At 45.6% G+C, this 17,539-nt stretch overlaps 1 protein-coding gene across 2 annotated transcripts in view; it reads left to right on the forward strand.

Annotated features, from left to right (window-relative positions):
* Positions 1–17,539, forward strand: part of MFSD12 (major facilitator superfamily domain containing 12) — a 65,958-nt gene that overhangs the window by 20,378 nt on the left and 28,041 nt on the right. For both annotated transcript variants that reach the window (XM_033957135.1, XM_033957136.1), the window contains exon 2: positions 1,686–1,896. In XM_033957135.1, the coding sequence (XP_033813026.1) occupies positions 1,686–1,896 (211 nt within the window). The remainder of the gene's footprint in view (positions 1–1,685; positions 1,897–17,539) is intronic.

The raw sequence follows: 17,539 nt of genomic DNA on the forward strand, positions 1-17,539 counted from the left end.
TAAAAACATACCTCTTTACCTAACCCCCTTCCCTTGACCCATGGACTACAAAGAAATGTATATTTGCTCCAGAACCAGTATGTGTCATGTAAGGAAAACTTACATTGTAAAATCTTGCACTGTAGCTATGGCAAATCTAACCTATAAACTGTCCATATGTGTCAAATTAGGATAAAACTTGTATTGTAAGGATAACTATGGCAAATCGTAACCAGTAAACTGTATATTATGTATATTAATATCAGACCACTAGTATGTGCCAAGTTAGGATACTGTAATTATATATGTTTAACTTGTAGCCTATTCTGAGCTCTTTGGGGGCAATAGGATAGAAACCAAATTAAATATAATATAATTTGAATACCATTTGCTTTCAGCATTGCAGAACTAGTTTACTGCATTGATCTTGCCCCATGGTGTCTGTGCTGTCGGCTTTTAAAAAAAAAATAATTTATACAGTGCTCCCCGCGAATTCGCGGTTGGCGATTCACGGTCCCGGTCATTTGTGGTATTTTCCGACCGTGAATGACCAGGCAGGGGAGACAGGAGAGGGCAGCCGGAGTGCTGGTGAGTGAAGGAAATCACCTACTGTATGCTCCGACCGCCTCTTCCTGTACTAAAGTCGAGCCTCACCAATCAGGAGCTCCTGATTGATAAAGCCCGACTCTAGTACAGGAAGAGGCGGTCAAAGCATACAGCGAATGATTTCCTTCACTCACTGGCGCTCTGGCTGCCCTCTCTTGTCTCCCCTGCCTAAAAACTGTATTCGCGGTTTTTCAAAATTTGCGGGGGGTCTTGGAACAGAACCCCCATGAATTTCGGGGGAGTACTGTATTCCGCATAGCCAACAATTCTATGCGGTTTACAAATTATTCAGGTACTCAAGCATTTTTCCCTAACTGTCCCAGTGGTCTCCCACTCTATCTAATGTACCTGGGGCAATGGGGCTTATGTGACTTGCCCAGGGCCACAAGGAGCAGTGCAGGATCTGAACCCACAACCTCAGGGTGCCAAGGCTGTAGCTCTAACCACTGCACCACACACTGAAGCTTTGAGCATCAGCCCTCCAGGACTCTCAAGAGCAGTGGTCTCAAACTCAAACCCTTTGCAGGCTCACATTTTGGATTTGTAGGTACTTAAGAGGGCCTCAGAAAAAATAGTTAATGTCTTATTAAAGAAATGACTATTTTGCATGAGGTAAAACTCTTTATAGTTTATAAATCTTTCCTTTTGGCTAAGTCTTAATAATAATATTGTAATTGATAGCTAAAGAGACATATGACCAAGAAACTGTTTTATTTTACTTTTGTGGTTATGATAAACATACCGAGGGCTTCAAAATAGTACCTAGCGAGCTGTGAGTTTTAGACCACTGCTCGAGAGGCTTCTGTAGATCTATATTAGTTGGAGTTCCTAAAAGAAATCATTAGGGGAGATGGAAGATCAAATCTGCACAAAGTTAGATTGTAAGCCTGCCAGGACTGATAAGGAAGATACATTAGCATACCCGATTACCATTCAATGTATTGTATACTGCTTTGGGTGAATCCCTTCATGAAAAGTTGGTTAATCCAAATAAATAAATAAATAGCAATCCCTCCCATCTTTCCTTCTGTACCCTTCTTCAGATGTTTAGTAGTGAAGGAAGTACTGAATATTTTTGCTTTTTCCCCCCCCCCCTTTAGGGACTATCAGTGTGGTGATCTCATTCCCATTCATCTTTAACACCTGCCTGGGCTGCACAGAGACCACTCCTGAGTGGGTGGGGCTGATCTACTTTATCCCTTTCATTGTTCTGTTCCAGTTTGGCTGGGCAGCCACTCAGATCTCACACTTAGCCCTCATTCCTGAGCTGGTGAGAAATGAACATGAAAAGGTGCAACTCACAGCCTTCAGGTAAGATACTTTTTTGCTGTCTATCCATCTAACCTGAAATCCTCATATGGAGCAGAGTCTAATGGTTAGAGCAGCACACTAAGAACCAGAGAAGCTAGGTTCAAATCCCACTGCAACTCCTTGTGACTTTGGGCAAGTCACTTAACCTTCCATTGTCTCGGATAAAAGTATAGATTGTAAGCCCTCTGGTGAAAGTAAAATTTCCTGCAGTATCTCATCTTGAACTTCTGAGAAAGGGATATAGATTTTATCCCAGGACAAGCAGGCAGCATATTCTTAACGTATGGGTGACGTCACCGACGGAGCCCCGGTACGGACACTTTTAACTAGAAAGTTCTAGTTGACCACACCGCGCATGCGCGGTTGCCTTCCCGCTCGACGGAGGAGAGCGTGGTCCCCAATTTCTTCATTTCCGCGGAGCGAAGAAGACGCATGTGCTTTCAACGTCTGTTGAAATATCCTACTTTGCCTTCCCGCTCGCGTAATTTTCTTCCTTTTTTGCTTTTTTCCCTTCGGGTTTCTTTTTCGTCTTCCAAAAAAAAAAAAAAAATTTTTTTTAATTTGTCTTTTCCTTTATTTTTTTGGCCGGCCCCAGCGGGGCCTGTTGCCAACATACAGGACTCCGGGTTTGATTTTGCGGAGGCCGTGTTTCCATTCATGCCCCCCCAGCCGGGTTTTAAGAAGTGCCAGCGGTGTGCACGCCCGATCTCTCTCACTGACCCGCACAATTGGTGCTTACAGTGCCTGGGTCCAGAGCATCGGGCTGACACCTGCACCCGCTGTGCTACTCTTAAAAAACGTACGTTAAAGAACAGGCAGATCCAGCAGAACCTCCTTTTTGGCACCGGATCTGCCATGGAGTCTGCCACACCGTCGACGGCGCCGCAAAACTCGGCACCGACTACCTCCACACCGCCAGATCCTTCCTCGGGGTCGATGGCATCAGGTAAGCCGGCTAAGAAGCCTTCCACTTCCCTTGAGCGCCCTCCTGCCACGGCGGCGACACCGGTCCTCCCGGCATCCAGCCGACCCCGTAAACGCTCCGCTCCGATTTCGGTGAGTGCCTCGTCATCGGCCTCCTCATCGCCGGGGCGTAGAGCAGCACCTATGGTACCGAAAAAGAAAAAAGCGGTACCGGTGCCTCCTCTGGACGACCGCATAGCGGCCATACTCCAAACTCAATTACAGGAGCAGCTGCAGCAACAACTACAACACCTGTTGCCAACAATATTGGCCCCGCTCCTTCCGGTACCGGACCGGCCCGAGCCTCGCACCATACCACCGGAGTCGACTCCATCGGTACCATTAAACACGTCCATGCCGGTGCTCGCGGCGGAACCCATCAACCCTCTCGTGCAACTACACTCTGATGCCGATCCTCTCCGACATCGGGACCATCACCAAGCCCCCCGAGACCGAGACAGACGCCGCTCTTCTTCCCCCGGTACCGTCTCCATGCGTTCTGGCAAATCTCTCTCTAAGACTCGCCATGCAGAACCATCCACACCGCCGTCCCGTCCTATACACACCGATGTCAGGGACCCGGACCTCTGGGAAGAATCCCAACCCGGTACCGACGATGAGGCTTCTTCAACCGACGAGGAGCCCTCCACAATCGATACCGGTTCCAAGCCTGAACAATCCTCGTTCACCAAATTTCTTCGGGAAATGTCAGCGGCTCTCTCTATCCCATTAGAATCTGACTCTAAGAAGTCACAGGCTTTCTTAGATGCCCTAGACTTCGAGCAACCCCCCAAAGAATTTCTAAAGTTACCCGTCCACGACATCTTACGAGAAACTTTCTACAAAAATTGGGAGAACCTTCTCTCGGTACCGGGGGCCCCTAGAAAACTGGATAGTCTCTACAGGGTCATCCCTATCCCGGGATTTGACAAACCCCAACTACCCCATGAATCTCTTCTTGTCGAGTCCATCTTGAAGAAAACCCAGGGCTCCAGTATTTATGCTTCTACCCCTCCTGGCAGAGAGGGCAAAACGATGGATAAATTTGGCAAGCGCCTTTATCAAAATTCAATGCTTGCAAACAGAGCCAATAATTACACCTTTCACTTCTCCTTCTACATGAAGCATCTGGTTCAACAACTCTCTTCATTACAAAAGTATCTTCCTGAACGTAAGGTCCCTCTTTTCCAACAACACATTTCCAGTCTGCTCCAACTCCGCAAATTCATGGTGCGCTCTATTTATGATTCTTTCGAGCTCACCTCTCGAGCTTTGGCCATGGCGGTTGCCATGAGACGTCTGGCCTGGCTGAGAGTTTCCGACCTCGACGTTAACCACCAAGACCGCCTGGCTAACGCACCTTGTCTTGGTGATGAACTTTTCGGAGAGTCCCTAGACTCCACCACCCAGAAACTCTCTGCTCACGAGACCAGGTGGGATACTCTCATCAAACCGAAGAAGAAGACTCCGCCTGCTCGCCCCTATAAACAGCAGTCTTCATACCAACGCAGATTCTCAGCCAGACCTCTTCATCCACCTCCGCAACAACCTCGCCGACCTTGTCAGCAACAGCAAACTCAGGCTCGCTCCCAATCTCATCAACCGGCCAAGCCTCTCCCTCAGTCAAAACCTTTTCAGCCCTTTTGACTCCTTTCTCCAGGGCATAGCCAGTCTCTCACCAGAGTTACCTCTTCTTCAACCTATCGGAGGACGCCTGCAACTGTTTCTCAGCCGTTGGGAGGTCATCACATCAGACCAGTGGGTCCTCACCATCATTCGCCACGGCTACTCTCTCAACTTCCAGACTCTTCCACCAGACAATCCTCCCGTACAGTCTGCTTCTCACTCCTCTCAAACCCTCCTCCTTCTCGAGGAGGTTCAATCCCTCCTTCTTCTCAATGCCATCGAAGAAGTCCCCCAAGACCAAAGGGGTCAGGGATTCTACTCCCGCTACTTCCTGGTACCCAAGAAGACGGGAGACCTACATCCCATCCTCGATCTCAGGGACCTCAACAAGTATCTGGTCAAGGAAAAGTTCAGAATGCTCTCCCTTGCCACGCTTTACCCTCTTCTCTCTCAACACGACTGGCTATGTTCCCTAGACCTCAAGGAGGCCTACACTCACATTCCAATCAATCCAACTACACGTCGCTATCTCCGGTTTCAGATACAGCACCATCACTACCAGTACAAAGTGCTACCCTTTGGCCTCGCATCATCACCCAGGGTGTTCACCAAGTGCCTTATTGTGGTAGCGACCTTCCTCAGGTCTCACAACCTCCAAGTGTTCCCCTACTTGGACGATTGGTTGGTGAAAGCGCCTACGTCTCCGCTTGTGCTACAAGCCACTCAACACACCATCTCTTTCCTCCATCTTCTGGGGTTCGAGATCAGCCAGCCCAAGTCGCATCTGCTTCCCACACAGCGACTTCAGTTCATTGGAGCTGTTCTCGACACCACTCTGATGAGGGCGTTCCTCCCCTCCGACCGTCAACAGACCCTGCTCCATCTTTGCCGTCAGGTACTCCTTCATCACTCCATTCCTGCTCGGCAGATGATGGTCCTCCTAGGCCACATGGCTTCCACGGTCCATGTGCTCCCTCTGGCACGACTCCACCTCAGAACACCTCAGTGGGCTCTAGCCAACCAATGGTCTCAGACCACGGACCTTCTTTCTCATCCCATCTGTGTGACATCGTCTCTTCAGCGATCTCTTCAATGGTGGTTGAACTCCTCCAATCTTTCCAGGGGTCTGCTTTTTCATCTACCCCCTCACTCCATGGTCATCACCACGGATGCCTCCCCCTACGCATGGGGAGCCCACCTGGGAGAACTTCGCACACAGGGTCTCTGGACCCCTCAGGAGCGTCAACATCATATCAACTTACTGGAACTCAGGGCCATGTTCTATGCACTCAAAGCTTTCCAACACCTTCTCTACCCTCAGGTTCTTCTCCTGTGCACAGACAACCAAGTCGCCATGTATTACATAAACAAGCAAGGTGGCACCGGTTCTCCCCTCCTCTGTCAGGAGGCCATCCGCATCTGGACCTGGGCCACGGCCCGCAATCTCTTCCTCAAGACTGTCTACATCCAGGGCGAACAGAACTCCCTGGCCGACAATCTCAGCCGCATCCTTCAACCTCACGAGTGGACTCTGGATCCGACCACACTCCACTCCATCTTCGATCGGTGGGGCACTCCTCAGGTGGACCTCTTTGCAGCTCCTCACAACCATCAGCTACCCCAGTTCTGTTTCAGACTCTTCTCTCCTCATCGTCTGGCCCCGGATGCATTCCTGCTCGACTGGATGGATCAGTTCCTCTATGCCTTTCCTCCACTGCCTCTGATGTTGCGGACATTGTTCAAACTACGCAGGGACAGAGCAACCATGATTCTCATCGCCCCTCGGTGGCCTCGTCAATATTGGTTCTCCCTCCTGCTCAGCTCCAGGGAACCCATTCCTCTGCCTGTGTTTCCTACTCTACTTACACAGCAGCATCAGTCTCTACTGCATCTCAATCTGTCTTTGCTCCACCTGACAGCTTGGTTTCTCTCGGGCTGACCTCTCCAGAGAATCTGTCTCAACCTGTCCGTCGTATTTTGAATGCCTCCAGGAAACCGGCTACCCTCCAATGTTACCATCAGAAGTGGACCCGGTTCTCCTCTTGGTGTCTACTACATCACCACGATCCCACCTCATTGGCGGTGGAAACTGTTCTAGACTATTTGCTCTCTCTGTCCGACGCTGGCCTCAAGTCTACCTCAATCAGAGTCCACCTCAGTGCCATCACTGCGTTTCATGAGCCTATCCTCGGAAAACCTCTCACGGCTCATCCCCTGGTTTCCCGGTTCATGAGGGGCCTCTTCAATGTCAAACCACCTCTGAAGCCTCCTCCAGTCGTCTGGGACCAGAATGTGGTTTTATCCGCCCTCATGAAACCTCCTTTTGAGCCTCTTGCCACAAATTCGCTCAAATTTCTTACGTGGAAGGTGCTTTTCCTCATTGCCATCACCTCTGCCAGGAGGGTTAGTGAGCTGCATGCACTGGTTGCCGACCCACCTTTCACTGTTTTTCACCATGACAAGGTGGTTCTGCGCACCCATCCTAAGTTCCTTCCCAAGGTGGTCTCGGACTTTCACCTCAACCAGTCCATTGTTTTGCCTGTCTTTTTTCCCAAACCCCACTCTCATCCTGGGGAACAGGCGCTGCATACGCTGGACTGTAAGCGTGCCCTTGCTTACTATCTTGATCTCACCAGGGCTCACCGCTCATCCCCTCAGCTCTTTCTATCTTTCGACCCTAACCGTTTAGATCGCCCTGTCTCTAAACGGACGCTTTCCAACTGGCTTGCTGCCTGCATTGCCTTCTGTTATGCTCGGGCCGGTCTCTCACTGGAAGGTGCTGTCACGGCCCACAGAGTCAGAGCTATGGCTACTTCTGTGGCTTTCCTCCGTTCCACGCCCATCGAGGAAATCTGCAAGGCTGCCACTTGGTCCTCAGTTCACACGTTCACTACTCACTACTGTCTGGATGCCTTCTCCAGACGGGATGGACTCTTTGGCCAATCTGTGTTACAAAATTTATTTTCCTAATGGCCAACCATCCCTCCTCCCCCTCTGTTAGCTTGGAGGTCACCCATACGTTAAGAATATGCTGCCTGCTTGTCCTGGGATAAAGCACAGTTACTTACCGTAAGAGGTGTTATCCAGAGACAGCAGGCAGATATTCTTAGGACCCGCCCTCCTCCCCGGGTTGGCTTCTTAGCTGGCTTATCTTAACTGGGGACCACGCTCTCCTCCGTCGAGCGGGAAGGCACCCGCGCATGCGCGGTGCGGTCAACTAGAACTTTCTAGTTAAAAGTGTCCGTACCGGGGCTCCGTCGGTGACGTCACCCATACGTTAAGAATATCTGCCTGCTGTCCCTGGATAACACCTGTTACGGTAAGTAACTGTGCTTTTCTCAAACCTCACTTGCCAGGATGGAAAGTATGCTCAATAGTAAAGATATGCCTGTCCTTCAAACCTTTTTGGGAATTTAGGGATTGGGAGAAGTACTGCCCCGGACAACAAAAATCTCATGCACAAATACAGGATGTCTGGGACGGTACTTGGAGAGACCTCCCAGGAAAAAGACTTGGGAGTTATGATCGACAAGTCGATGAAGCCATCCGCGCAATGTGCGGCAGCGGTGCAAAGGGTGAATAGAATGCTAGGAATGATAAAGAAGGGGATCACGAACAGATCGGAGAAGGTTATCATGCTGCTGTACCGAGGTATGGTGGGCCCTCACATGGAGTACTGCATCCAGCACTGGTCGTTGTACATGAAGAAGGACACGGTACTACTCAAAAGGGTCCAGAGAAGAGCGACTAAGATGGTTAAGGGGCTGGAGGAGATGCCGTACTGCGAAAGATTAGAGAAACTGTGCCTCTTCTCCCTCGAACAATGGAGATTGAGAGGGGACATGATCAAAACATTCAAGGTACTGAAGGGAATAGACTTAGTAGATAAGGACAGGTTGTTCACCCTCTCCACAGTAGGGAGAATGAGAGGGAACTCTCTAAAATTGAAAGGGGATAGATTCCATACGAACGTAAGGAAGTTCTTCTTCACCCAGAGAGTGGTAGAAAATTGAAACACTCTTCTGGAGTCTGTCATAGGGGAAAACACCCTCCAGGGATTCAAGACAAAGTTAGGCAAGTTCCTGCTGAGCCAGAACATACGCAGGTAGGGCTAGTCTCAGTTAGGGCGCTGGTCTTTGACCAGAGGGCCGCCACTTGGGCGGACTGCTGGGCACGATGGACCACTGGTCTGACCCAGCATCGGCAATTCTTATGTTCAAGAAAGATGAGGCAAACCGTGTTGCTTTAAAATCAACATGAGTCAATAATAGTCTGAGTTTATGGTGTACTGTCCTGTAGTACTGCATAAGTTCTGAAAAAATTGTAACTTTTGCTTCCTGAGCAAGAAGTTAAAGCATCACCTGGAGGGACAAAACTATTTAAAATGGATGCCAAAAAACAAAAATCCCTACATCAGGCAAGTAGAATAAAGTGTTCAGCACAGACAAGTTTCAAGTTTATTAACTTTTTAATATACCGACCATCACCAAGTATCTGGCCGGTTCACAGTACAATTTATACAAAGGAAAACAAAGATAATATTTAAAATATAAAATGTGGTGGGTGAACATTAAAGACATAATTTGACTAACATGAAAGTGAGGATATGAGGGGAAGGGGGGGAAGTTACATATTCTGGAGAAGAGAGGGAAATAGTGAGGGTAGGGAAACACATATTGGGTAGGATCGCTTTAATTAAGCGGTTGGCGAAATAAGTTAAAACGAATCAGTTGAAAAGGAAAAAATGATAGGAAAAAGAGTGGAATAGAGGAGATAAAGGTAGGCAGAGATTGAAAAAGTAGGGTAAGTAAAAGAGAGAATTTAGGAGAGAGGGAAAAAAAGAAAAAAGGTGGAACTAAGAACAGACAAAAGCATCTCGGAATAAAAATGTCTTCAAATTGGTCTTGAAATTATCTAGATGTTGTTCTTCTCTAAGTTGTTGTGGTAAAGCGTTCCATAGTGTTGGGGCGACAACTGTAAAGTTTGTTTTCCGGGTATAATAGAATTCTTTGATTGAAGGAATTTGTAGAAGTTTTTGGTCTGCTGATCTCAGAGTACGCGGAGAGTAATGGGGGATGAGTTTCTTATAAAGATATAAAGGCTGGTGTGCAAGATTTATTTTAAACGCTCTGACTCTCTGGCTACAGTGCTGTTTTGGCTGCTGAATATTAAGGGGCCTTGCCTTCTCTTTTCAGTAGAAGTAGAAACAGAAGTTTCTTAGGCCTAGATTCACTAAGGCCATGGATCAGATCCGATCTGTCAACGATCTGATCCATGGCCAGGGGGCTGATTCACGAAGCGCCCTCATGCAAATGAGGGCGTTCGGAATCACGCCCCCAACCGACCGACCGAATCGCTCTCCAGCGATCCTGATGTATGCGCAGACCATCTACTTTGCCTGTAGATAGTCTACGCATGCTCACCATGCTTGAAACTTTTTCTTTTAGTCGGGAGGAACTTTGCTTTACTTTACTTTTTTCACTTCACGATCCCGTGGTTTTAACCCATTTTAAACCTGTGAGTTAAAACCACGGGCTGGCACTGCGGGGAAGGGCAGGAGAGTCGGGGCAGAGAAACAGGATTGGGGCAGAGAGCAGAAGGAGATCGGGGCAGAGAGCAGAGCGGCAGAAGGCAGGGCAGTCAGAAAGGACCTGAGCGACTGGTCCTTAGCAGTCACTTATTTTTGATTGGTCAGCCCAGTCGGTGTCCCTCATTTTTTTTAGTGAATCGCTGCCTGCCTATATTTGAATGCAGTTCCCCTTCATTTGCATGCACGGATCGGAGGATGATCGGGACAGAGGTCAGTGAATCGGGTCAGAGGAAAATCAGGTAGCTAAGTGGTCGGGACTTAATCGATGGGCTTAGTGAATCTAGCCCTTACTCCTGTGAATGTCTTACACCTTGAGGATTGGTAGCAGGATACCGCCCCTAAGGCTGCTCCCAGTTCCAGGTTCCCTTAAGGTGTAATGTTTAGACCAGGGGTGTCCAACCTTTTGGCTTTCCTGGGCCGCATTGACCCCAAAAAAATGTTTCTGGGGCCGCACAAACGTGCAAATGCTACAGCAAGACAGAGGAGGGAACCGGCAAGATGGTAAACACCAAGGGGCAGCAGAGGAAAACACTGCATCGCCCTCGACCGGGACCACACAAAATACTTCATCAGGCCGCAGGTTGGACACTCCTGGTTTAGACCTTCACAGAAGTGACTTTTCTGAGCTTGGTCAGGATTGTCTCACCTGCTGTGTAGCTACATTGTATGCAGTTCTCCTCAGAAGGAAGATCTTTGGCAGGCTTATCTTGCTGGGGCAGGCATGGATCTGTGACCCACGATCAAACATCAGACAGAGGCTTGTGCAAGTTTTAACTTTCAGTCTTGTGACTTGTTTTTATCTCAAAAAGTGTTGTCAGCATTACTAGACTGACTCCAGGCATGTAAATGTGAGTGTGTGCTTGTATTGGTTATACTACAAAGATCATATCTACTAATCTGGGGGGATTTAAGGGACTCCTGCCCTCCATTTACTTTACCTTCTCTCAGGCTCTCAGCTTTTGATGCTCTGTTATATATTAAGTTCAGGAATACCCATATTGGGACAGACCAATGGTCCATTTTATCTTGTTGTCCTGCTTCTAACAGAGGCCAATCCAGGTCACAAGTACCTGTCAGAAACCCAGACAGCAGCAACATTCCATGCTACCGATCCCAGAGTAAGCAGTTGTTTCAATAGCAGATTTGGACAAGTTCCTGGAGAAAAAGTCCACAACTTTTTTTAAGCCCAGATGAACTAACCAATGTAACCATATCCTCTGGCAACGAGTTCTACAGCTTAACTGTATGCTGAATGAAAAAATATTTCCTCTTATTTATTTTTAAAGGCATTTTCATGTAATTTCATTGAGGGTCTCCTAGGGCTAGATGCACTAAAGAGACCGACTGGATCGCTGTTGGCCATTTCTCTGGCCGATTCTCCAGCAACGATCAATGCACTATCAAGTTTGCATGCAAATGATTTATATGCAAATGAGACCAATAATTGCTCAGTGAGCGAATGACATGTGCAGAGCCATAACAGGAGTGACAGGGGAAGCAGCCTCCTGTCACTGCTGTTAAGGCTTCTTTTTTTTAATGGTACAGATGGTGCACAATCTGTCTCATTAAAAAAGAAATGAAAAAATCCAGCCCCCCACCCCCATGCCATGGCTCCTTTCCACTCCCCCCCAGGACCAAAGAAAAAATGGCAGGAGGGATGCCCAATTCCTCCTGCCATTGCCCCCGCCTCACCTGAACACCAAAAAAATGGCAGGACATATACCTCGAAGAGAGGTGGGAGCCAAAAGTCCTTGAACATGCGCAGATGCTCAAGGCCCAGTCCGGTAAGAGGCAGGATCTTCGGGCACTGGTACCTCCGTGGATTGGTGCTGTGTGCCAGTGCCAGATGGGAGTAAGGCTTCAGTTTGGGCGGGCGGGTGTTCGTGAGGGGGGGGATGCCGGTTCGCAGGGGAGGATGTGGAAGCGCACCAGTGACCTTGGGGGTGGAGTCTTGTGGGGTGGGGTGGAGCAGCGCTGGTGGCCACAAGGGGGGGGAGGAGGTGGAACCAATCAAGCAAGTTTCCTTTACTTCCTATGGGGAAACTCGCTTTGATATACGAGTAATTTGGTTTATAAGCATGCTTCTGGAACGAATCATGCTCGTAAACCAAGGTTCCACGGTGTGTGTGTGTGTGTATATATATATATATATATATATATACACACTAGTTTTTTAGCCGTTACATTAACGGGTGCTAGAATAGATGTGTAGACTTAGGCATTTCTTTCTGTATGTCTGTCTTTCTTTCTACCTGGCTCCCTGTCTTTCTTTCTTTCTTTCTGTCTCTACCCCCTGTCCAGCAGCACCCCTTCCCTGCTCCCCCTGTCCAGCAGTAGCTCTTCCCCCTTACTTTTACTTCCCCCCTGTCCAGTAGTACCCCTTCTCCCTTTCCTGCTCCCTGTCCAGCATCCGCTAGGCCGGGCAACCTCGGGGCTTTCTTTCTATCCTGGCAAGATGTCCAATCACAGCTCTCCTCCCTTTTACCTCTGGCTCCTTCCTGTGTGTTCGCCTGGCAGCGGTGCCTTGACCCCTAGAGGCCTGAAATTTTGAGGCACAGGCTGGCTGGGGTGTGGGAGGGGGGGAAGCCATTGCCACGTATGCGCATGAGGACAGAGGATGGAGGCAGATAGAGAAACCGCCACAGGCTCCTACTGTGCATGTGGCGACATGGATCATGAAGCACGGCCGCACTGAGTTTCAACTGCGCATGCGTGCTAAGGGTTTTATTATAGCGGATATATAAATACTTTGCATGGGGTTTTAGCTAATTTGCATGGCCGGGTCGGAAAATGGGCGATCGAAGGGGAAAAACACGCAGTGAGCCGTTTTGTGCATTGGGTTGGTAAAAGCAATCATTGCTAAAGCTGTGAAAACAGGGTTAGCAACAATTGCTGACTTTAGTGCAGCTAGCACCTAGACTTTTTGTAATTTTTGAAAGTGAAAAAAATAATTTACTTTGATCTGTTCGAATTTTTATTTTTTTTGTAAACATCAATCATATCCCCCCTCAGCCATCTTTTTTCAAAGCTGAAGAGCCCTTTAGCCTTTCCTCCATATGAGAGGAGTTTAATTTCCTTTATCATTTTGGTCACTCTTCTTTAAAACTTTTCTAATTCTGCTATATCTTTTTTTGAGATATGGTGACCACAATTGAACAAATTATCAAAACTATAAACAAGCTGAATATCAAAAATAGAAAATATCACAACAAATATTCAGAATAGAACTGCCAATAACGGACGGTAAAAAGGCTGAAAGGCAAGTAGTTAACACGGAGAAAAAGACCTCAGTGTTTCAAGGAAACATCCAAGAAACTATTATGACAAGTACTTTACTGTCATAAAAAACACATCCTTGGTCAAAAAACTCCGTGAATAAAAGTTAGAAAGCTTTAGTAACACAGTTTAAAATACACAGTTTAAACTGCAAATAAACAACAAAAATAAACTTGCACTTATCTTCCATACATCTCCCGGCAGGCAGTTAAGTAAGATCTCCACTGCTCCATAAGAGGAACCAAATTCAATTTTAAAGTTGTACTTTAAAATATATCTCACTATTCCCGACAGGCCCTGTTTCGCCGATTGGCTGCTTCAGGGGAATATCTAAGAAAAAATTATATAATTAGTCATGAAGAAACGTATAAATACATTAATCAACAGAAATCTGAGTTACCTTTGAAAAAGAGCAACAGCTTCAAAAAATCTTCCGCGGGAAAATGGCACCCCGGCGTCAGACCAGAGCTTTAAATCAGTGCGTGCTGACGTGAATCGCATTAGCAAGGGGGATGGCAAGCTAGTGAGAACAAAAAACAAAAACCAAAAGCGATCTTCAAAAAAAGGCACGCCATTCAATGCGGGCATTCAAGCCTTTCAGGATACAGGTTTGTAATTTAAAGATCCATTTTTGCTCTCGTTGCCTCAGAAGCTGCTTAAAGTCGCCTCCTTTTTGTGATGGGATTAATTTCTCAATTATCCAGCATCGCATATCTTCAAAAGAATGGTTAAAGTCCATATTATGTTGTACCATAGGAGCCTCCAATTTTTGGCATGTCAGACAAGATCTGTGTTCAATAATCCTTGTTTTAAAAGATCTCGAGGTTTGTCCAATATATAAAAGTTTACAGGGGCACTGCACTGCATAAATCACCCCTCTAGTGTCACATGAAGTCAATGTTCTCAAAGTATATTCTTGCTGATCAGATGGATTTATGAATGACCCACAATCCATGGTCACAGAACAGATTGAACAGTGCCCGCACTTAAAGTGTCCCACCCTCCCTCCCTGTTCAACATGTATATTATTTAGCTGAAACGCACCACTATTGGTAGGGCTAATAAGCTCCTGTAAATTTTTATTACGTGAATATGCTGTAGTTATTTGGATATCCTTAAAACATGGATGAATGGATAAGCAATTCCAATATTTTTTGAGAATCTTATCAAAAAAGCGTGCTTGCTGGGAATGTCTTAATATGCAAACAATACGAACATTCTCTAATTGTGGTTCAGAGTATTGCAATAAAAGATCTCTTTGATTGTACAATGCCCGAGTATAGGCACGCTTAATGCAAGGTTCTGGGTATCCTCTATCTTTCAGTCTAACTGTAAGAGTCTTAGCTTGCTCTTTAAACTCTTCCTTGGTGGAACATACACGGCGATACCGCAAAAATTGGGAGTTAGGCAAGCTTTCCGTCAAGCGAGGCGGATGAGAACTTGAAAAGTCCAACAAAGTGTTCCTGTCAGTAGCTTTACGATAGACTGTGGTAACAAATTCATTTTCTTGAATCTTAACCATGACATCCAGAAAAGGAATCTGTCGACTGTCGGACGACTTTTCAAAATGTATTGTAGGTAAGCAACCATTAAGAAAAATTACAAAGGCATCCAAATTGGTCTCAGAATCCTCCCACCGAAAAAAGATGTCATCTATATATCTGCACCAAAAAATTACTTTCGAAAACCAAAATGAGGTGTATACAAAAGTGTCTTCAAAATGTGCCATAAATAAGTTAGCTAATGAGGGGGCACATGTGGCACCCATCACAGTACCAGATTGTTGTTGATAAAAGACATCCTGAAACATAAAATAATTTTTCTTCAAGGATATTGAAAGTAAACTAATCAAGAAATCAGACGGTACTGAATGTGGACGAGTACGGTTGTTCAAAAAATCCTCTACAATTTCAAGAGCTAAATCTTGCGGGATGTTAGTATACAGAGCCTGTACATCTAATGTAACAAGTATCGTATTGCATGAGGGATGGTGTTGAGCTAATAAGCGTAAAAAATGTGTAGTATCTTGAATAAATGATGTAACCGTAGATACTAGTGGTTGTAAAAAGATATCTACGTATTGATTTACCCATTCAAGCAATGACCCACAGGACGACACTTTAGGGCGTCCAGGTGGAGAATTCAAGCTTTTATGGATTTTCGGCAAGATATAGAAAAAAGGAACCGTAGGGTGTTGAGGACATAGAAACTGTAATTCGTTCTGGGTTAAAAATCCCATCTTATAACCCTTTGTTGCTAAAACCGCTATTTCTTGCTTCAACTCTTCCATGGGATCAGCTACTAATGGGAGATAAACAGTTCTATCAGACAGCTGTCGTACAATTTCGGCTATATAAGTCTGGTAATCCAGAACTACAACCGCTCCTCCTTTATCAGCACGTCTGATGATTATGTTTTGATTCTGACGTAAAGATTGGATGGCATCTCTTTCTAATTGAGTCGTGTTCCATTTACAAAAAAATGTTTTTGTTTCCAGTTGTTCTATATCTGTCATTACTAGATCCTTATAAAGCTGTAATGCAGGATCTAAAGGACCAATAGAGACCCAAGTAGATTTCTGTCGAATCACTGAACGATCTTAGTATTCAGTATCATGTTTGGAAAAATGTAGACGTAAATGCAATTTTCTGAAGAACTTCTCTAAATCTATCCTTAATTGAAAGGGGTCAGTTTTTACTTCTGGTACAAATGTAAGCCCCTTTGACAATACCTGATTTTCTATTTCAGAAAGAGTATATTGTGAAATATTAACTACTGCTAGTTGGTCTGCTTTTGGGACCTGGTATTGGGGCGGGAGTTGCCTTGATGTCTGCCTCTGGTTCTTCTTTGTCCCCTTCTTTTGCCTTGACCACCTCTGCCTAAAAAATTACTACCATCACTAGCAGAGGATGAGTTGGATGATAAATGGAACCGAACAGATTGTTTCACATTAGGATCTTGTTCTTCTAAGGAAGTTTTCATCCAAACATAGACATACCCCTCAGTATAATCTTTCTCGTCCCTTTTAAACTTCTTAATTTTTTGCATTTTTAGATCAGCTATAATTTTATCAAGTTTAGAATCAATTATACTCTTTTGAATTGTAAAGTGGGTCTCAGTTTGCATGTTTGTTATCATAGTTTCTATCTTTTTCTGTTCTTCACTTATTTTGATCTGTGCTGTACGGATAATCAAAATTGACATATTAGGAAGCACCGTGTCTTCTGAGAAAAGACAGGGTGCTTGTAGAGTGGACTGCCATTCATTCTCAGTAAAGCCAAGGCCAGTTTGCCAAGAGGTTGCCATTTGTCCAAATATGTTTGAATCAAATGACAAATTATCAAAACTATAAACAAGCTGAATATCAAAAATAGAAAATATCACAACAAATATTCAGAATAGAACTGCCAATAACGGACGGTAAAAAGGCTGAAAGGCAAGTAGTTAACACGGAGAAAAAGACCTCAGTGTTTCAAGGAAACATCCAAGAAACTATTATGACAAGTACTTTACTGTCATAAAAAACACATCCTTGGTCAAAAAACTCCGTGAATAAAAGTTAGAAAGCTTTAGTATCACAGTTTAAAATACACAGTTTAAACTGCAAATAAACAACAAAAATAAACTTGCACTTATCTTCCATACATCTCCCGGCAGACAGTTAAGTAAGATCTCCACTGCTCCATAAGAGGAACCAATTTCAATTTTAAAGTTGTACTTTAAAATATATCTCACTATTCCCGACAGGCCCTGTTTCGCCGATTGGCTGCTTCAGGGGAATATCTAAGAAAAAAATTATATAATTAGTCATGAAGAAATGTATAAATACATTAATCAACAGAAATCTGAGTTACCTTTGAAAAAGAGCAACAGCTTCAAAAAAATCTTCCGCGGGAAAATGGCACCCCGGCGTCAGCCCAGAGCTTTAAATCAGTGCGTGCTGACATGAATCGCATTAGCAAGGGGGATGGCAAGCTAGTGAGAACAAAAACCAAAAGCGATCTTCAAAAAAAGGCACGCCATTCAATGCGGGCATTCAAGCCGTTCGGGATACAGGTTTGTAATTTAAAGATCCATTTTTGCTCTCGTTGCCTCAGAAGCTGCATAAAGTCGCCTCCTTTCTGTGATGGGATTAATTTCTCAATTATCCAGCATCGCATATCTTCAAAAGAATGGTTAAAGTCCATA

This window comes from Geotrypetes seraphini, chromosome 8 (genome assembly GCF_902459505.1).
Source record: "Geotrypetes seraphini chromosome 8, aGeoSer1.1, whole genome shotgun sequence".
NCBI lineage: Eukaryota > Metazoa > Chordata > Amphibia > Gymnophiona > Dermophiidae > Geotrypetes > Geotrypetes seraphini.